A 22,038-nucleotide genomic window follows, 5' to 3' on the forward strand; every position below is an offset into this window, starting at 1 on the left:
GATGGGGAATTTTAGCAGAATTCCCACATCTGTCTGGCAACCCTGTGCGCATTGTCCGGCATGTTAAACAGCGGAGGCGATTACCAATTGTGTGTGTTTTTAAGGCACTGTTCTGAGCATCCAACCCAAAATAGCCCTAAACCCTGGTAAACACCAAGTAGGTAAGAAAGTTGTTTCTCCCCCGCCCCACCCTCCAATTGAAAAAGAGCATAGCCCAAAAATCAGCCAGCACAGCAGCATAGGTAATTTATTTTATTGCATTTTATAATGCCGTTGTCCATACAGATTACATGCAGCTAGATCTACTGTACAAGGGTTTACCGTCTGCCAAAGCAGACACACGGAAGTTCAGAGTACAAATACACAGCAATGCTATTTCCTTTATACAGCACGGGCATATGGCAGTGATGGGGACGGCAGGAGAGGAAGAGTCAAGGTTTATGCACATCCTCCCGCCACCTTCCCTGTCCCCTCCCCCACCTCTTGAAGGATCGTATCCTCCCACTGACCAACACCGAGGAGGAAATAATAAAGTTACCATCACTGCAGGTCTAAATCCCCCCCCTCCCTCGCCACTTCAAACCAAGAGCGAAGAGAAATGCAGGCTTCATGGTCTGAATCGCGGGCAGGGAGGTAGCGGAGCAGGCAGCTGGAACCGTAGTTTGAGTTAAACTCGGAAAGTGGGGTTGGTTTTCTCCTTATGCAACAACGTCACCTTCTCCAAAGGCTAGGGATTGTGACCAGGGAGAACAAAGTCCCTTTGCAACTGAGCGTGCTTAGAACGAGGCCCTGCAGTGGCCACGGAGGGTACTACAAGTGCAAGCTGAGGTCAGGTCAAGTCAGGTCAGGTCAGCAGGCCCATGTTCCCTCCTCCGTCCACCCACTGAGACCAACAAGCCACGTCAGGGCCTGGCTTCATGGCTTGTGCAGAATGGCTAAGCTGACACTGATTAGAAGTCACTAGTCATTGGTTTTTGGGTGTTCCCGCCACCTGAGATTCAGCGAGGGGTTTGGAAGACTATTGCCAGGGTTGTGCAGAAATCAGAGAGGCAGAGCTCTGACTGTGGTGGAGGGGGAAATGGGGAAGGATGACGGGACAACTGGCTAATGGTTCTTCTGTTATAAGTTCGGCAGGAATTCTAAAAGGGTTGGGGGAAGGGCTGAGCTGCCAGTCCCATTCGGCCAGCCCAGTTTTCTCACTTGTAAAGGCAGAGGGTGACCCCATTTCTGCTCAGTGTGACCAACCCCTGCAGATCTAACCACGCTTTGGAGTGTTCCAAATCTCAACTCCCAGCGGTGGTCCATATTTTGCAGAGGGTGCCTACGTTTACAACAAGCTGAACCCCAGATCTGAGTATCCTCAAACTTTGGGGTCAGTCAGAATCCAGGGCACAAAATCCCGCAGCTGGGTTCCATCTCTTATTTTTTAAAAGCTTCCAAGAACATAAAACATAAAAAAAAAAAAAAAATGGTGACACTGGATATTTATGTAAACAAAAAACCTTTGGTTGAATTAAACTTCAGCTGTCTCTGTCCTCCCTTCCACCTCCTCTAATTCCCAGTAAACACCGACTGGAAATGGTTAAACCAGGGAGCCCAGTTCCTTTCTTCCACTGGTTGATCTGCCCCCTCACCCCTCTACTACTATAAGCTAGTCACACAAAAAAAAAAAAAAACCCAACAAAAAAATAAAGCCCAAGACAACATGGAAAAATGGAATAATCTCCAAGCAAAGCCAATGAGAGTTACCAGAAGAGCTCCCTAAATTTACAGAAAGGGGTTCTAAACTTTCCGGGCTATTCCCTCCCAGAATAATGCCATTAGAGAAAAAGGAACCAACAACAGAAAAAGCTCATATGGTAGTAGGTTTAAAACCAGTATATATATATCTCAATATATACAGACATACACGATTCTGCCACACGTTGCGTTTGGTCCTTTAACCCTCCCACCCCTACATGAACCGTGTTTTGAGGTAACAAGACATCGAATTTTAAAAATTCAATGGGTGAAAAGAAACCACCACCCCTTAAGTACTGTATGTCGTTTGGGTGAAACGCAAGAGAAGGTTCGTGTGGTATTGTACCTTCATTACACACAACTCCGGAAAAAGGCTGGGCCAGGCAACGAGGGGGGTAAGAGAATGAAATAAAATTACCCCTGAGTATCAAACTGGACACATTTAATGTGACACGAACACTTAATGTGGCTTGAACGATTGGGGCAAACAAAAAACAGGAGTGCTTGGAGCTGTAGGATATTCCAAACCTGCACACAGTTTAAAAAACCCTTTATATTTATATATATTCATATATAATTTATATAGTGCTCTTCTGAGCCAGATCATGGCATAACAACAACATACAAGGACACACATTATGGTTGATGAGCAGAGAAAAAGGTAGCACAAGCCAGTTGCTTTTTTGTAACAGTACTTGTGTGCATCCTATGGGCGGCTGCGTATGTGTGTTTTGCATACAGTGTTTTTTTTTTTTTTTTTTAGTAACATCATCAAACCACTAAAGTAATAATAATGAAATTGAACTTTTTTGGCTTATCTAGAATGAGGTGGCAATATGCCATGGGCCTAACAACTTTCAGGGTCGGGCTAATGCTTTGGCAAGGCTGTAACACAAGGATAATACCAGCAGATAGACAATGGTGATCTCGGAGAGGAAATTACAGCTTTGGTACCCATTGTGTCGCAGATACATTGGACAGGGGGTGTTCCCTGTTTTGTGCACACATCTTGGGGTGGGTGTCATTTATTCCCAGGAATACAGGATCACATTTTGCCCCATCTCTATAGCTTGATATGGGTCTGTTGAGGAGTGCTTTCCGCTACAGCCTTATCTACACTGAAAAAAAAAAAAATCACATTTTATTAGAGCTAACGTGAGATTAAGCCCACAGCGTTGTCACTCACGCTGGTGTAACCGTGCAGACTTTAGTGGAGTTACTCTGCATTTACACCAGTGTAACCAATATCAGCATCTGCAATGTAGACAAAAAAGACGTTGGGCCTGATCATCAGATGGTGTTGGTGTTCATCCGCATAGCTCCACTGACTGCTGGGACGCAACCATCTTTGCCTACCTAAGTCATGTTAGTTAACACATGTTCTAACACGATGCAGTTTCTCAGGGCAGACAAACCGTAAGGTGGAAGCATCAGTTCCAGGAGTTCACATCTGTGTTGGCAGCTGGGCGTCTCAGTTGGCAAGCCCCTTTTTGTTCAATTCCAGATCAGATTTTCAGAGGCACTGCAGCTCCCACTGGCTCCAGATAGAGCGTTTTCAGGGTGTTCCATGCCTCTAAAAATTATCATATCCTAAAATATCGAATGGAGTCTGGCATGTAGTTTAGTGCCAGCCAGTTTCAGGTGTGCTTTTTTTCCCAAGGGGGGTGGGGTTGGAATTTCACTAAACGGAGCATCAAAATGATTTTCATACAATTGTTTTGAAGAAAAAAAAAGTTCAAAGAGCATGAGAAAGTGAAATGAACCATAAACAGAAAATAAAAAGGGAGCGGGCCAGTTTCAGCCTCCAAGCTGAATGAAGTGCCAATATTTATATATGAATAGCATCAATGATGAAAAAAGTGTACCAGATTTTGAAACTCCCTTTCCAAATTTAGGCATCAAAGGGGGAGGGGAGAAGGGACGGGAACAGACTAATTAGACTCACTGGAATCCATACATGGGAACATTCTCAACAGCAACCCTTTAAGGAACACGCTCACCTTCTGATGAAGGTGGCATGAAAGCCACAACTCTTAGCTAGCAAATTTGTAGCCCATGAAAGAGACATGGCTTTTTAAAATCCAACTGCAACTTGAGATTCTGAATCAGGCCACACCTATAGGGAGCTAGGAGACAGGAAATCTCTTCATCTACAGCTTAATAAACACAAGAGCCTGTTTGGAGGCTAGATCTTGCCACTTGATCTGTGCAGGCAAATCCATGAGGTCATGTGAAACCTTGTTAATTTCCTTGTGACACAGAGGTTGGCTGCGCAGACCCAGATGCAAAATCTGCTCCTTGGAGAAACATCAAAAGTCATGCTTGTTCCAGGGCATCTTTGCTCCGCAGGGAGAGTGCTGTGTTGGTGACACATCCAAATGTTATAGGGAGTGACGTGAGACTCAGACAGTGCTATGAGACGAGGCAAGATAACCACATCTCCCCAATGAGTGACTATTTAAAATAAAAGCAAACAAACAAAAGGAAAAAGAAAGGAAAGATTGTTCTGCTGGAGCTGGGAAAAAATGCCTCACGCTCACAGAACACATCCGCTTTCGGGGTAGGTTTCCCTCATTTCACACAACGGCCTCTTCTGACTCCTCACAAAGATGTCCCAGCATGTGCCGTCCATGCAAGCGGATGTCTCAGGAGAGATCAAGCATAGGGATTTTACTCCCTCTCTCTCTCTCTCACACACACACACAAAATATCAACTTCTGTCTCTGAGGCAGATAGAGGATTTTTTTTAACCCTTGTTGTGCTGTTTTAAAGCTAGTCAGTTCCAAAGTAGGAAGAGACGCCTCTCTGGCACTGGGCCCGCAGCGGGCTAAGAATCGCCCTAGGAACTGAGCTTTGTATAGAATTTTTCTGTGGCCCATCACAATACCTAGTAGCCTTTCTGGGAATACCTGCATGGGTGATATTTCCAAATGCAAAGACCATTAAGGGTCTGATCCTGCTTTTATTAAGGACAGTGGAAGGGTTCTCATTGATGTCTAATAAAGCAGGATCAGGACCTTAAGAAATGGTTAGATATGGGATCTGACCTGATGCTAGAGAGCTGCCCTATTTAGACTTTCACCGTGGGGCCAGGCAGCCTGGCTTGAGATGCAGCAATGCATACTGGGACCTGTGGTTTCCACGTATACCTGTGCATATTGAAAGTGACTGGAGCCTGCTTCCATTTTAGTCACATGAAGGGTCTCATCCAAAGCCTGTTTAAATTATTGGGGCATTTTCTATTAACTTCAATGGGCTTTGGATTAGGTCCTATGGCTCCTGACAAGATGTCAATGCGGCCCACTCTGCTGGGCAAAGGTCAGGCACCGCTGCTTTAGAGTGCGGCCATGAGAACAACAAACCCATCCTTGCCCAAACCCCTCCAGACTGGCTTGCAAGGTTAGCATTATCCCCCAAGCGCTGGCACGTTCCCTTACCCTTTGGTTTAACCAGCTTGAGCTGAACAAACTCAGACAGAGGGTCAGAGGCGCTTGTTTAAACAGAGACAATTCTACTTCTAAAGAGAAATGACTCCCTCGAGTGGGGATGGTTACAGGTCAAAACCTCATCATCCTGACTGTACAGTACCAAGAGCCACCATATTAATACACCCACATCTGTATTGGGCCCCGCAGAACCAGCTGTGGGTGCCAAGTGCACAGAATGGATATTCTACCAGGCAGAACATTTAAAAAGAGCAGGCGTATAGACAGAAGTGACAGTGACAGGAATATGGTTTCAGCTTGAGAGGGTGGCAGAGAGAGAAACTCTGGAAGATAACAGTGCTGAAGCTGAAGCTCCCAAACCTGGTGCGATCAGTTTACAAAGGAACCAACCGGCCAACGCATCCAGTGCGGGACATGTTCGAGCAGAACAGCCGCGCGTCTCGTGGACCTGGGCTTGCACCCACTCTGAAGTATCCCAAGTACTGATAATGCTCGTTGCATCCTCAAGAGATGCTACAATGAGCTCTCAGCCAAAACTGGCTGCCCAAAGCCAGTGGGAATCTCTGCTAAAGAGCAAAGGAAGAGAGAGAAAGGATCCCTAATACTTTTGGGGATACAAAATAAAGGGGGGGAAAAAAGCCCTTTTTGAAATAAAAGAAGTGTTACATTCCCTGAAAATGAAGCAAAATCCCCAGAGAAAATCTGGACGTATGCAGCAAAGGCAACCGCCGAGGGGTTTGAGATTGAAATAAGGGGGTTAAAAAGATCTATAACAGAGACAGGTCAGAGAAACGTGAGATAAAAGCAAGAGCTGGCACCTTGGAGACAGATGAAATGGGAGCCATCCCTAGGCCCCTTTGTTGAGAACACAGCAATAAAGCAGTAATGCACAATTCCGGTCTACCTTCATAAAAACGTACAAACAGCATCTGTAAACTTTGGTTTAAAACAATAACTTAAATTCAAAAGAAAGCAAGTGATGGATAGGGAAAAAACTCTGCGGGCATCTCTTTTTTGGCTGGCAGGTGGGACAGAGCAAAGTGAACGTGCACACACACAAAAGAAGTTTAAAGGAAAAGTTTTGGTTTATGCTTCCGGCCCAGGAAAAGGTCTTTGGTCAACAGTTACGCCAATTGCAAAACAGCCTGTACAGGGAGCTGGGGAGGGATTTAAGAGAGGTCTCAAGCTGAAAAGGATAGGCCAGGTGTGTGTGTGGGGGAACCTGGTTAGATTCTCAAAGGTCCCTATTCCCTAGCTGCCTCTGGAATTGAATTGTGCCCGAAGGAATGCAGAGAAGCTCAGGCGGGGAGCTGAGGTTTTATTCTCAGTTTCTACACTTCATCAGCGGGTTGTCTATCACACATGGTCACCTTTGTATTTTTACAAGGGGGGAGGCCTGGGGATCAAGCTTGCTTTGCATGGCTATTCCAGTCTCCCTAGAGGGCTCCAAACAAGTAGCTGGATATGGAGTAGTATTAGGAATTCTACTGCCTTCTTCCATTAGCCGCAACCCTTCTGGGACTGCCCCTCCCACTTCCGCCTTTCCACACAGATGTGAAGGACTCGGTTTCTGTAAGGCATCTTCTCCCCTCTTTACCCCCCTGGACAGAACTTTCCAATCTCTCTGCAGTTTCAGAGAGACATGACTGGGAAGCAGCGGAACGGGAAAACTCGCATGTTCAGGGGAGACATCTAGTGTGGGCTCTGGGGAATGCTGCCAGCAATTCTGATCTGGGACTGTGGCATTTCTTTCATGCATTCCAACTGCAAGAATAAGAGACTGTTTTTCACTCCCCCGCCCCAGACTTTGTCTAGACTGGATACATCTTTATTGTAAAGCAGTCAGAACATAGGTTTCTGTGACACCGAATTTAACAGAGAGGATGAGAAGGGAAATCTTGGTGCGAGGCGGATAATTTTTGTAGGTTACTGTGGGCAATCCAGCTGCTCTCTGATCTTAAATAGCCATTCGAGACTTTGAAAACCTGGGAGCGGGAGTGCAAAGTTGACCGAAAAGCTGGGTTATCTACAGGCTGGTGCTCAACAAGTGCTTTTAAAAAGCAGGGGCCAACGGTGTGAAGCAGATAACACTTGGCAGTTATCTAGCACCTTCCCATTTTAGGAACTCCAAGAGCAAAGCATGGGATCTGAGTTCTAAACTCTTGTCTGGACCCTTGCTCATGGATGGGCAGGGATTACTGGGTGGGAATTGCTAGTATCACTCTCCAGTGACCCCTCTGGTCAATACCGGAATCACCCTGACTGGTTCTGGGAAAGGATTCATCCTTTTTGCTTGATTGGAAGGTCAGCTGTTGCTCTATTAGGCAGCAGAGGGGGCAGGGAATTCTGGGTCCCAGCTGTTGGTGGAAGGAGACTCTCTAAAGGGATTTATCAGGAAGGACAGATAGATGGAAGGATTTGTGACACCTAATCTGGAACGATTCGGTCTGGGCTGTACAGAGGACCGAGCGCCGACTGCTACCCAACCGACCTCAGCAGAAGAGAAGGGGCTGGAGTGGGGAATCAGGCTATAGAGAAGGGGTCATCATATACTCTTGGTTACCGAGTGTCCATTTCTGTGCATGCTGCCCCAGGTGATTCAAATACAAAGCACATCATACAGGAGCGAATACCCACATCTGGAGGGATCCCAGCTAAAAGCTTGTGAGTGGGTGAAGGGTGGGGGGGATCCAAAAGCACCATTAAGGAGCTGGGGGGTGGGGGGAGAGGGAGGTGTAGCTATGTCCAACCCAATCCTCCAGCATCCTCCTCAGCCCTGACCCCGCTTGCCCCAGGCTGAGGGCACTTCCCTCAGGAGAAAGACTGCCAAGTGAGACGAAAACTGAGTTACAGGGAGCACCGAGTTATTTGCCACAAGCCCCTGGAGCAGGGTTGGCTGTGAGGGAGGATTGATTCAACAGAGAAATCACTTTCAATCTTTGAAATGGGAATATAAAGAGCGGGCCAGGGCTTTTAGCTACATCCAGACATGCGGGGGTGAGAGAGGTTTTTCAAGGGCAGAGCATAGTGAGGGGAGACTTTGGGCAAGCTTGCATCTGGATCCAAATCATCACCCTGAATGCATCATTCTGTGATGCCCCTCAATGGCGCATGGCGCCTGCGACAGGAGAGGGTAGGAGAACCAGCACCGAGGGGAACTTTAGAAAACGTTAAAACGTGCGTTGCCGTGCCGACTGTCCCTTGCGGCCTGCATCAGTAGGAGCCATTGGGTATCTGGAGCTGCACTTAATTCTGCATTCAGCTTGGCTTTTGCAATTTGACTTTAGGAGATGGAAGGGAGGGGAGGGTTGGAGGTGAAGGAGAATAAGGCTGAGGTGACGTGAGAACCAGACGGGGAACCGTGCTCGCTTTGGTGACAAGCTCCTTTGCTGAAATAAGCTCCTTGGGGTAAATCCACTGCCCTGAAAGAGCATGGAGAAAGTCCCAGAGGAGAAGCAGGTCTGCTCTAGAGATGCACCAGGAGACTAAACCCTCTCAAAAACCACACCCACCTGCCTCCATCTCCCAACACTCCCCAAACAGGATCCAATCCTATAACCAGACAGTTCAGCTTGCCAAAGTCTCATTGGTGCTGGGGGGTGTGTATCAACGTCCCGTCCGGGAGGCTGGACAGAGGAACCTTTGGAAGTTTGCTGCTTTCTGCAAAGAGAAAAGCCCTTGGGCAGTGTGACTGAGGTAACAAATACACAAATAACTAATCGACAAAAATCAAGAGGGGAGAGAAGGGGTTTAGTGTTTGGATTATTTTTTCTTTTTTTGGCATTAATACCGTCTGTTCCCCTGAACTATGGACCTTCTATCCCTAAAAATCTTTTGGTATCTTCCTGTCTTGACAAAAAAACAGCTTGCGCCCAGTTCGCCATGGCTCTGGGCCCAAGTCTCTGACATGGCGAGGGTGGCGGGACCCCGGGCTGCACGCTGTCCCAACCAGTGGGTTAACTGGAGCCGAGTGCCTGGTCTAGCTCAGCTCTGTCTGGCCACAGTGGAGGAAGGGCCCCACGACTACCTTACAGTATGTATTGCTTTAGGATTGTTTTGATTCATAGAGCTGACCCAGACCCACGCCCGCTCCTTTTGATTCTGCTGTCTCGTCCCGCTCAGCTTCACTAATACAAACCAGCACACATGACTACCCAAGCCAGGATGGCCCAGGGGACGTCTCTTCCATTCACCACCCTTTTCTTAAATGCCCTGCACCCGGGAAGGGAAGAGGGAGGCTTCACAAAGCAGGCACAGACCCTGCTCAGTGTTTCACCCCATGAGAACTTTTCATCGACACAGAACAGGGACGGAAGGGGAGCTGGGAGGAGGAGAAGGAACTGGATACACTGTTCTGCAGAGAAGGGCTCAAGTCTTTCCCTGAATTCAAACTGGCATTCGGCCCTCGTTTCCATCTCTGATGCCTGGGCGCTGGCTTCTGAGTGGGCCCCACTGCTGTCCTTCCAACATTTTCACCACACGAGACGGGGCGGGAGAGATGTCCTTTCTTCGTTTTCAAAGGGAACAAAACTCAAGGGCAGAGCATCCGCCCCAGCCGTGGAGTGTTTGTTTGTGTCTGGGTAAAGTGGACTGCCCCCGTGATGCTACTATGCCACTGTAGAGCAGGGCAGAGAGGGAACAGGCGTCGGGAAGGCGGGAGATAAACACAGGTTGGCTATTATGTTCTCCGAGTGGTTTAGCATTTGGTGGTAAGACCCGCTGGAGGCAACAGCGTGATGGGGGCTGAGTAAGGTTACGCCAAGCTCAGGATCCTATGGGCATGACCAGTTCTTTTCCTCCACAGCCAGGAAAGGAACCAAGATGGGGATGAGTGGAACTTCCAGGCCAGCCGCCGGTTGGATATCTGCAGGTGGCATCTGTGAGGTGAAAAGTTTCTCCTAGTGCAAAGCCCACTGAGGGGAGAACGACTGGTGGGTTCCTGGCGTCACAAAGGGAAGGTGGCGGTGGGTGGGGGAGGTAGGGGGAATGTTCACAGAGGCATGTAACTTGGATGTTGTCTCCGCTGCGCAGAACGTTGCTTGGGGAGAACCTCGCGTGGAACAAAGTAGTCCCATCACCACTGGAAAAGCCCAGAGCATGGACTGAGACCCAACAAAATACTGAGAAAACCAACGTGACAGGAGGCGCCTTCCTTTTGCCATGAAGTTGGAAAACAGGGTGGGGGAAATAAGGAGAAATTTTCGGACAGAAACAACCTACCATCCTCGTTCACCAATCACTAACCAAAGGGGGGAGGGATTGGTTTTTTTTGTTTCTCTGCATGTCCCCCATTGTGGGAGTCTGTTAAGAGTCACCGGACTGGGGTGGGAGGGTCTGGGGGAGGAGGGACGTGCCTTCAGCAACAGGTTGCACCGAAGAAACCCTTTTGCTTTGTCAGGTTAATGCCGAAGGTCACCTTGAGGAGATGGGAGCCATTGCTTGGTCTCCACCTGGGGGGGGGGAGTAGGGGCGAAGTGCTTGCCCCTAGGTGAGGAGGGAGAGCCCTTAAGACAAGTCTTCCACCGGCAGCTCCTCCTCCAGGTCCCTGTCCTCCGGGATCATCACATTCTGATTGGTGGTAGCCATGAGAGAGACGGGCCTGCTGTCGTCCTCAGCCTCGGTGGGTTCTTCCTTCACGTGGACTTGATGGCTGAAGGGAGACAAGGGGAATTGAAGCTGAAAGCCTGTGCTGAGGGAGCGAGATGGTTTGAGGGATGGGGGATAGGGTCTGTTTAGCCTCTGGCAGTCACTGCTGGGAACAAAGGCAGTTACCCTCCAACTACTTTTCCATGGCCTGTATGATTCTAGGTCTACACTACAGGGGGGGGGGGGGCAGGTGTCGACCTAAGATACGCAACTTCAGCTACGTGAATAGCGTAGCTGAAGTTGCGTATTTTAGGTCGACTTACCTGGCTGTGAGGACGCCGGCGAGTCGACCACTGCCGCGCCGCCGTCGACTCCGCTTCTGCCTCTTGCCGCAGTGGATTTCCGGAGTCGACGGCAGAGCGATCAGGGATCAATTTTATCGCGTCTTCACTAGACGCGATAAGTTGATCCCCAATGGATCGATTGCTACCCGCCGATCCAGCGGGTAGTGAAGACGTGCTCTGAGATGAGGTGGCAACACCCTAAAACGTCCACAATTGGCACCCTTGGCCTTCTCCAGCCATGGAGGCTGATCTCCCCCATCCAGAACGGGTGCCCCTCCCAGTTGGGGAAAAGGCACAGTAGCAGAGAAAAACATGCCCTGCCATTGCCCGGGCTGAATGAGCTCTGTCCATGCCCAGAGGCCTTCAGTCCCCAGAGCTGTCAATCCAGCACCTTTCACCAGCCCTACTTTCAGTTAGAGTCCCTCAAAACTCTACACTAGGATTCTGGCTCTGCTCATTAACTTCAGAAACGGACCTAAAGCAAAACCCTATCCCCTGACCTCTCCTGGACGCAGGCATTCCAATGCCGAGTTCTGCGCATGGGTCCCTATCGATCCACTCCCTGCTCCGCCCTGTCCCCTTGGCTTACAGCGTTTCATAAAAGCTACCAACGTCTCCCTTTCCCCTAGCTTTGCATTCCCACCTTCTTCCTGCTCCTACCCTAGGCGTCCGCAGCTGTGACCGTGGCGGGAAAGCACCCAGGAACCGCCGCTCACCTGTACTGCTGCGGGGAAAGCCGGGGGCTGTTGCTGCCGTTGCTGTTGACTTGTTCCACAGTGCTGCTCACGTCGTCGTGGCCGATGTGCAGCATGCCGCTGGTGGAGCTGGTGTTGATCATGGTGGGGCTGTTCAGGAGGGGGAAGTTGCTCTCTGCCAGGGCTGCCTGTAACAGATGGACAGATAGTGACAGCAGCACTGTGGTGACAGCGGCAGAGTGGTGCCGGACAATTACACACGAGTTTGGGCACCGTTTGGAGAACAGCTAGACGAAGGCTACATAGAAATTGGCTATGCCATGCCCCACCTTGGCTGCCATCCATTAACAGCTGCTTCTCAACTTACCATGAGCCCAGGAAAGGGAGAGCAAGACTCCGAGGGGGTCAATGTCTCTGCGATGGGCAGGATGCTGGGGAGGCTAGGACACCCAGCTTATTGGTAGGGATCACTTGGGTTAATGCGCCTGGATCATCCAAGAGTAACCAGTCAGGGGGCTCCGGTGTTATTGAACACAGGAGGTAGGGCTCTCAAATTATTGGTATTCAAGAACTATGTGTTCAAAGGGGTTTGCGTTCGGGGGGCTGAAGGGTTATGGGATGGCTGGTGTCAGGGACCCCATAGTGCAGGGTTCTCAAACTGCATTGCACCCCAACCCCTTTCTGACAACAAAAATTGCTACACGACGCTGGGAGGGGCGGGGGGGAAATCAACGCTGAAGCTCAAGGGCTTCAGCCCCAGTTAGGGGGACCTGTAAACTGAGCTCCGCCACCCAAGGCTGAAGTCCAAAAGCTCAGGCTTCAGCCCTGGGCCCCAGCAAGTCTAACACCAGCCCTGGTGACCCTATTAAAATGGGGTCCGTCCCACAGTTTGAGAACCACTAACATAGGGCAACGTGTTAATAAACCCAACTTAGTTGGGTGCATTTGATAGCTGCACGCCACGGTTTTCTCTTGCTGAGCAAAGTTGTGGGGCTTGTGGAGCATGTCTCTCCTGGTTTGGTTTAGGCCGTTGTACCACAGAAGAGCTCTGGCAAGAAGGAGAGGGTCTGGCAGGAGCAGAGGACAAGCCCAAGCTGACTGCTATCAGTGGAGGGACCTTACCTGGTAGCTGGCATTAAGTGCTCCATAACTGAGTCCCGAAATCATGTTTTTGACTAAAGTTGGACTCCTGCAAATGAGAAACAAAAAGAAGCGGCTCTTAGCTCCTGGCCCAGGAAACGGCAGGATCAGAGATGGGGCTCTACTAAGGAGGGTAAAGCAATAGCAGACTCTTGGCACTTCAACTTCCTCACAGCGCTGCCCTGCCCGTGGGCCCGTCTGGACACATGCCCTGCCGCCAGCAGAGGGAGGCAGGGAAGGAACGAAGGACGGCCATTAGACGTCTCTCGCTTGATCCATCCGAGCAAGCCCGGATCCGCTCATGGCTTGTTCCTGCCACCCATAACTTTTAGGTAAGGAAAGGGGGTTGGCCATCATTTTAAAGGACCATCTTGCAGGCCCATACCCGGTCAATAACAGCATTTCCTTTACATTTTTATCTCCTTCCCTTCCTCGTAGGTTTCTGTCTTTTTCCTCCCTTTTTTTGTCAGTTTCTTTCCACCCCATTTCTTTATCCTTATCGCGCTTTTCCACCCCTTAATTCTCTTCCCCCATTCTCCTTGTTTCTTTGTCTTGTCCTCTTCCCCCAAGTCTCTGCTTCTCTCCCCTCGACACTCCAGGAGGCTGCCAGAGGCAGAAGGAGATTAGCAGTCATGCCCATGCCTCTGTGCAGCAGCTCTTCCCTGACAGTGCCAGCAGCAATGCCTTCACGTGGCCGGGGATTCTCTGCACGCTGCGTGGGTATGCACCCCGATGGGCTTGTACGGGTGAGTGTGGCTAAGCCCATATACATGCTGACGAATGCTCAGGTCACATGTTGGCAAGCGTGAGCACTGTGCATACGTACCCAGCTGTGAATGCATGAGGGACTGAGCATGTTTGTGAGCAGTGCATGAGGTTTAGCTTCAGAAGCTAGGTGCATGCCTGGGAAAGAGGGACGTACAAGGAAGGGCCGGGGTGGGTCAGTACCAAAGCCTGGGTCTGAAGACCCCCGAGCTGTGGGGGGGGGGGGGGATTTCTGATCCAGACTTGGCAGTTCAGGCCCATCTCAGGGTTATGCTAAGGGGAGGATTGCTGAAAGAGCATGTGCTGGGTGAGGCTTGTCATCGTGGAAATCCTGGGACGGCGCATTGCAATGATTCCTGTGTGATGGGATTTGTCTGCCACGTCTCCTCGCTAGTGCCCTGGAGGCAAGCTAGGATCCTGCCATCCCAGCTGAGCTCCCCACAGAGGAGGTTCTCAGGGACAGGAGGGCAAGAAGAAAAACCCACCCCGTCATCTTTGGTGGCCTTCTCTTTTGGTACTCGACTTCGTCTACCGTCCAGACGGCTCCCTTGACGTTCTCCACTCGCACAAAGCACTTGTGCAGGCTCAGGTTGTGGCGCACGGCGTTCTGCAGAGGGGACAGAAGGGAGACTCACAGCGGATGAAAGGCATGCAGCAGACACCTCTCTGCCACCCATGGCATCCCCCTACTGTCAGCCAGTACTCAGCTACTCAGTGAGGTTGGCCTGTGAGTTGGGGACAGAGCTACACACTAACAGTGACCATTGCGTAGAACCACACAGAGGCTGCTCTGGAAACAGCTCCCTCGCACTTTATAAGCAGGGCAGATGACAACCTACGGCACTCACCGACCTAGACAGTGCTACCACCGGGATCGTCCTTAGCGCTGGGACTTTTTCCATCTCTGCCTGCGTGCTGGGCTGATCTGCGGGGCTCTAAGTGACAGTAGCACTGGTGAATAGCGTGGCACTGACAGCCCACCAATGGAAGCCCTCCAGACACTGCTTGGCCAACGCCAGTGCAGGTGTTTCCCACGCTACATTTCACCCCTCAGGGCATCATCTCTAAGGAGGGGAGGTGGGGGCAGCGGAAAGTGTTTAGTCTTCATGGCTACTTGAGGTGTTTGGGGACATTGCTTCATACCAGTTTGCGTCTGGCCTGAGAGCCATCAGAGGATGGTAAATTCTAGCCACCGATGGCCTGCCCACCATAGCCCACTGCCGATCGCCGAGAACGCGGTGCGTTCTGCTAGCCATTTGAGACAAGGAGAGTCTCATGCTGCCTCTGCCATCGCTCGCTCCCTCTGCCGATGGAGAGCAGCATCCCCCTCCGGGCTCGTCGCGCTGACGTGAGGAGTGGGCTTGGAGACAAGGCCCTACACTATGTCTCACCCCTCCAAGGCAGGTAGGAGGCACCCTTTCTGATACCCTGCCCAGATAGCCATCTTAGGCCCTTCTATGGCCCCTGTGACTGGCATCTCAGCCTTCAATGCACTTCTCATCACACCCCTGAGAGGCAAGAATCCTCCTTTGACAGGTGGGGAGCTGAGGCGCAGAGACTAATTGACCTGCCCAAAGTCACACAGGAAGTGAATCATCAAGCAGGGAACAGACCCAAAGTCTCCGGAGTCCCAGGCGAATGCCCTGACCACCACGCTATCCTACTCAGCACCGCCCTCTATTCACATCCCTTATTGGGAATATACGATCCCCCCCGCCCGCCTTAACAAAAGCACTTGCTGCATCTTACCCCAGCCAGGGAGAGGGGGAGGAGAGACGGCGGGCAGGGTCCTGCAGAAGGAACCCCCACCACCCTACTTCTCTCATCTCAGCCAACCGGCCTGGGGATAAAACAGCCTCTTTCCCCCCTCCCCCCCATCCTTTCCCTTCCCAAGGCCCAGCAACCTCGACCTTGTGAAACTGCCTGGCGCTCTGAGCTCCCGCTTGCACCAACAGGAGCCGAGGGCGCTCAGCTGGTGACAAGTTGAGGCCCTCCACGAGTCTCGGCTCGGCCAAATCTTGAGCCATTGGCGGGAGGCGGAGGGAAAGGAGAGGCAGACGGGGACAGGGAAGGGGCGAGCTGCCTCAGAAGGGCACCCGAGACGCAGTCGTCACCGTTCTTAGCAAAGCGGGCTTTTTTTTTTTTTTTCTTTTTAAGTCCGTTCCTTCCCTTTTTTCTTTCCGTCGCCCATCTTTACATTTCTAAATGTAAAATAAAGAGACACACACGTAGGCAGACGGCACAGCCCCGAGAGACACCGGCTCCCCCTTTCCCCTTCCAACTCCCTGCCATTTGCTACTGCCCCTATTTCATTACCAATTTTAATTTGCCTCTAATTAAATCCTGTGTATTTTTCCGACTCACTTGCTAATCCATGAGGGAGGCAGGAGGCTGGAGTGGAATCTCTCCGAGCTATAATTACAAAGGGCCTAATCACGCCGGGGCTCTGCCTTTGAATAAATTTCCTTGCATTAAGGTTCTCAGATTCTCTGCCTTGCAAATGAGAATGACCCCAATTTCAGGAAGTTGGCCTCAGAGGGTTTTTTTTTTTTTTATTTCGAGTCCTGATTCGTGATGAGAGACTAATTCGTTACGCTAAAACATTAACAGCAATTTAAAAGGTCGAACGGGGGCCGTATAAACAAAGGAGCCAGCCAAGACAACATGGCAAAAGGAGAGACAGGGACAGGGACCAAACCCCCCCTCACTGGAAAGTGTTACAGTTCCCGAAAACTCATCCAATTGGACCGTTTCCTCCTTTTTGCATTAAAAAAAAATCAAACAAAAAGTGCGACTCCTCCCTGAGCCCTGAACAAATGCATCCGCTCTTGCCAAAGCAACACCATTACCCGATACATCCAGTGTGGATGCTGGGTCAGCAGCCTCTCTGCATTAGTCTTATTTCTAGTGCGGCACTGCCTGGAGGTTCCCAACTGAGATCGGTGCTTCATGGTGCTAGGCGCTGTACACACAACCAGCAAGAGACAGGGCCTGCCCCAAAACAGATAAGGCATGGGAGAGAGGAAGGATTACTCCCTCTGCTTTACAGATGGGGAACTGAGGCACAGAGAGATTAAGAGTAACAGTCTCAAAAGCATCGGGTATGTTTACACTGGGTTTTAAAATCCGTGCCAGCGAGTGTCCACAGACTCGGTCTCACAGAGCTCACGCTACAGTGCTAGAAACAGGGGCTTGGCCTCTGAAGCCTTGGAAGGGGTTACAAGAGTCTACACAGCTGTTTTTTAGCACTCTGTTGACCTGGACTCAGAGACTGGCTGCTGCGGATTTTAAAGTGTAGTGTAGACATACCCCTAACGAGCCAGCAACCTTTCCCTTTGGAAAATCAGACTTAGGCTCTTAGGAGAAAGTTAGTGGGACTTAAGTTTCTTGGCGACCTTTGAAAGTGCAGCTTAGGCTTCAAAGTCACTTTGGGTAAAATATTCAGAAGTGCCTAAGTGACTAGTCCAAGGCCACAGAGGGAGTTTGTGGCAGCACAAGAAATCGAACCCAGATCCCCGGTCCAGTGCCTTAACCACAAGGCCACCTATCTCTACAGAGGTGCACAGAACGATCCATGCTCCTTCCCCATCTCCTTCCACAGCTGTGCCAACACGCATGGGAGATGGTTCCCACGGGTGCCTCTCAGGTCCTGTATGCTGCTCCCACAAACAGAGGGCACATGCTGCAAGCCAGTGGCCACTGGCAAAGAAAAGCTCTGCCATTCTCATTAGAAACAAATTTGGCGGGGAACGAGGGAGGTTCTTTCACTGGGATTCCTCCCCCATACTCCCACAGACACCAAGAAAGTGGCTTGATCGGCCCCGAGCTCCTGCGTCGAGCTAAGGTCCCCCTACTGGTTCAGGAGCCCCAAGATGTCGCTTTGGGAACCTCTCGCCCTCAGCTCTTCGGTACGGCGGCACCTCCCACCGACAGAGACTTTGACCAGGGGGGCTTTGATGAAGAGGAGTTTGGGATTCTTGTCTCAGGAGTTTGGATGCTTGGAGGGGGATTTTTTTTCCCCTGAAGGCGTCACCTGGCAGATGGGATCTGCCCTGGATCCCACTGCCCTTCAACCCGTGCCCTCTGGCTAGCAAACAGAGCTCCTCCTTTAGCACACAGCAAAATGAATAAATCTCCTGGACAGCTCCCACCTCCTCCCTTCCTGTGTGTATTTGGGATTCCTCCTTCAAACAAAGACCAGATTAAAGGAGGGAGGCACAGCAAGGCCACAACCCTTATTAAAAAATAATACCCCGGCACTGTACAGTAATGACTCAGTAACCCAAATGTAAGCAGCATCCCACCATTACTGTACAATGCTGTCATGGGCATGTGTATATATATTAGAGGCACGAAGTGGGAGGAAAATGAATCAAAGTCATTTGGAGGGCCAGGCTGCGGGGAGAGGGCTGAAGAATTGAATGGAAAATAAAAGGATTTTGTTTTGTTTTTTCTAATGTAATTTATGTAATTTAACGGCAAATTCTCTTTCTTGCTGTGGAAGTCGACAGGAGGGTTCAAAATCCCTCCAGAAAGGATCGCGGTTTCCATTCAGTGTGGCGGGGATTTTAGGGTAGAACCCGGCTCAGATTCATCCCTACCGACTTCAACAGGGGCTTTTCCATAAAGGAAATTCTGCTCTGAGGGATGCGGATGTAAATCCACGCAAATCAATGGAGTACCCGGGTCGCTGGCTGAGAGTCGAATGGTGCCTAGGGATCCTACCTGAGATTAGGGCCCCCATGGTGTTAGGCACTGTACAAACATGTAAGGTATGTACAAAAAACCCCCACAGCAGCCAGTCTTAGAACCTGATTTGGCCTCATGAGGTTCACGCTTACGGGCTAAAAATAGCAGCGTAGAGGACTGGGTTTGGGCTGAAGCCTGGGCTCTAGCCTGGGCTCTCGGACCCACCTGCCCCCCTCACTAGATTTCAGAGCCCGGGCTCCAGCCTGTACATCTAAACAGAAGCACAAGCCTGAATCAGCTCATCTGGGCTTTAAGAGTCACTGATGTAGGTGGTGTTTTTTTTAAAAGCGTAAACACACTCATAGCAAGAGAGAGTCCCTGCCCCAAAGGGGCTACAACCGAATCAGAGTAAGGACAGGAGAAGACCAAGACGAGACAGGATATGGTCAACAGCAGAGCTAGGATTAGAACCCAGCTTTCCTGAGTCCCAGGCCAATGTCCCAGCCACTAGACCAGCCTAGTTCTCAACAGAAGCAGCTCCTTAAACAGTGACTTGCATTCAAATACATTTCAATGCAACACCCCACAGTTAGGAACGGTGTGACCCCTCCATGAACTGGCAGAGCCTCTCTCACCGGAAAGCCTACCATACCATGTCTATCTAGGGGCCACTCATCGCTGGAGCTCCCTTTTGTCTTCCACTGGACGAGGATCCAGATCCCATCACCTATAACGCTGCATTTCAGTGCATAGCCCAGTGTCAGGGCTTGCCTGAATGGGCTCTTATAGGCTATGTCTACACTGCAGCACACGTAGGCAGATCCGACCTAGCTTTGATCGAGCTCGCTTGCTACAAATAGCGGTGAAGGTGCAGCAGCGTGGGCGCTGGCCCGGGGTAGCTGCCGGAGTATAAACCCAACCGATACGAGCTAGCACATGACGCTGTGGCGTCTCCGCTAGCCCACTAAAATAGCTCAGCCAACCCTAGTTCGGGAATGCCTACACAGACTGCAATCACACCTCCTGACTGTAGTGTAGATGGACCCACAGTGGCCGTTCTAACACATGGGGCTGCAGCCCAAGAGAGCAATAACCCCTTGCAAGTGCATGGCCCGGAGTCTTAACGGTTATCCTGTGAAATGGACATTGGGACGGGTGGGGAAAGCCACATTGAGATATAAAATCAACCTGGGCATTTTATTGGCGGGGGTCTGACATTGCCAGGTCCAGGCTCCTACAAGAGGTTAAACCTCCCCAGTGTTTTGAGTGGACTCAGCGTGGGGCAAGGTCACACGCCTGCTTAGCCGGGCTGGTGTTGGGGGGCTGTTTGGGGCGGTGGGGGAGGTCTCTCCCGCCTCGTCTCAGCTCTTCTGCTCTCAGGCCGCCTCCTTGCCTTGTTTTAACGTGGCTTTTGCATTTCGACAGAGTATTTATTTAGTGCCAGGCTTGGCTGCTCTGTTTGCCTCTCATCTTTGTCTTGTCTAATGATGTTTGCTTTATGCCCCGGCCCTGCTTTCCCTCCCAACCCCAACCCCTGCCCCCGCCCCATCATGCTGGAGATTTCTCTGCTGCTGCAGCTGCATGCGCCGTCACGCCAACACACGCCACTCTCCTCTCACTTCCTTCCTTCTCTGTGCACTTTGCGCTTGCCCAGCGCCTCCTACCTGCTGATCACCCAGGATTCTAGGAAGGAGGTGAAATGTCAGAGCTGGTTGAGAAACCATGACTGGTCGTTTTTTGGGGTCAGGACGGAATTTAAGGGTTTATTATAATTTTTCACCTCCAAAACAAGTTTTTTGCTTTTAAAGACTAAGACTTTGCCCTCCGTATCTCCCCCTCCCCCACTTCTGACCCCTCTTCTTTTCAGGGGCAAAATGGAAAAAGGAAGACAGCAAAAAGGAAGAGGAAAAAGAGACAAAAAGGGGGGAAAGTCCCCTTCTAAACTAGAACATTTCAGTTTTTCCCTTCCAAAATACTGAAAATTTTGGAAAAAAATACAAGTTTTCTGCAAAACATTTCATGGGGGTGAGGGGGAAGAAGGGAGAGGGAGGAGGAGAAATGGCAATTTTTCCATCCTCAAATGTTTTAGAATGAAAAATTTTGGCCAGTTCTGCTAAATTGTAATGTTTCTGTTTTATAGATGGGGAAACTGAGGCAGTCAGGGGAAGCAGAACATTCCCAGAGTTAGGAATAAAACCCAGGTGTTCTGACTCCCAGTCTCCCATGCTCTAAACCTTGGACATTATTCCTGACTTTGAGAGAGGAGGGGAATCCAGATGTGCTGACTCCCAGTCCCTTGTTCTAACCATTATTCACCCCCTGTGAACGGTGCCAGGTTCTAATGAGAGCGACGGGTGCGAAAGTGCTGTTCCCCCAAGACGGAAACAATCTGTCAGCTCAGAGGGTGCGAGCGCACTGGGGGTGAGATCCCAAATGCGACCCGTGTGGGGCAGCGTTGGCAGAAGTGTTCATGCACAGAGCTGGCCTGGCATGCAAAGAGCTGTTCCCCTGCAAGTGCAATGCTCCACATGAGCCATCAGGAGGAGTCAATGATTGGTGCAGGAAACTCACGGAGCTGTTCAAACAACTGGAGTCCTTCCTGGGCTTGTTTAACTGACCTCTTACCCAGAGCGCTGGTTAATGCTACAGCTCACTCTCTGTGCATTGGAGGAGAATTAAAGGGTCGGGCTAAACAGGGGGCACATTTCTTCCTTCCACAGGAGGAGATACCCCTCTCCTCCCACCTCCCGGGAGCTATGTTCTCGGTACACTTGGCACAAGGGCTGAGATGGATTGGCCATGCACAAAGGCCTAATTGAGCAGAAGCAATTAACTTGCTAACACCTTATCTCCAACGGGGATGGGTTCTAAAGACACACTACCGCACCATAGGATGACCAGACAGCAAGTGTGAAAAATCGGGACAGGGAGTGGGGTGTAATAGGCGCCTATATAAGAAAAAGACCCCAAAATCAGGACTGTCCCTATAAAATCGGGACATCTGGTCACCCTACCGCACCAGGCTGGCCTCTCCCGGTTGTCAGATCCTGACGAGCAGGTGGGTGAGGTGAAGTGGGAAGAGAACAGAGAAAAGTTCAAGTGATGATAAAGGAAACAAAAGGGAAGAGAGAGTGAGGTGTGTGCAGATGGAGAGATGAGGAGTGGGGATGGCTGAACAAAGGAGAACTGGAACCCTAATCCCTAGTCTAGTGAGCAGGGTAGCACCAGCCCTTGTGCCCTTTGAAAGGGGACTAATTGTTGAAACAAACCCTCTGTGATGTACCATCACAGACTAAAACAGTCAATGGTTGCTCAGAAGATTTCAGGACAGCTTAGCTCAGGCCCCGCAGCCCCAGCGCAGGGCCCTGCAAATTTGCTTTGCCAGCCCGAGACATCGCAACATCCTGAATGCTGAACTGTGAGGCAGGGCGCCTATCCCGCAGGATACGCACACAGGGGGTGGCCTAGGCTCTGCTTTCCCTGCCCTGACACCATTATTCATGGTCAGTCAGCCAGGCCCAGGCGCCGCATTCCAGCAGCCAACCCGCCGATTGGGGAAAGGGGACGCTTGTCAGCTAGTTTTGGGCCTGGGCTTTTGATTTCATTTTAATAAAAGAGAGAGAGAGAGATGTA

The 22,038-nt window shown here is 50.5% G+C and overlaps 1 protein-coding gene across 7 annotated transcripts in view; it reads right to left on the reverse strand.

Annotated features, from left to right (window-relative positions):
• Window positions 1-237: 237 nt before the first annotated feature.
• Window positions 238-22,038, reverse strand: part of FOXP4 (forkhead box P4) — a 144,333-nt gene continuing 122,532 nt past the window's right edge. For 6 of the 7 annotated variants that reach the window (XM_034767355.1, XM_034767356.1, XM_034767354.1 and 3 more), the window contains 4 exons: window positions 14,202-14,323; window positions 12,934-13,000; window positions 11,833-11,999; window positions 238-10,836 (listed from right to left, as the gene is read on the reverse strand). In XM_034767355.1, the coding sequence (XP_034623246.1) occupies window positions 10,692-10,836; window positions 11,833-11,999; window positions 12,934-13,000; window positions 14,202-14,323 (501 nt within the window). In that variant the 3' untranslated portion in view covers window positions 238-10,691. The remainder of the gene's footprint in view (window positions 10,837-11,832; window positions 12,000-12,933; window positions 13,001-14,201; window positions 14,324-22,038) is intronic. The other variant, XR_004645366.1, reaches the window with a different exon arrangement.

Source organism: Trachemys scripta, chromosome 4 (genome assembly GCF_013100865.1).
Source record: "Trachemys scripta elegans isolate TJP31775 chromosome 4, CAS_Tse_1.0, whole genome shotgun sequence".
Classification (NCBI taxonomy): Eukaryota; Metazoa; Chordata; order Testudines; family Emydidae; genus Trachemys; species Trachemys scripta.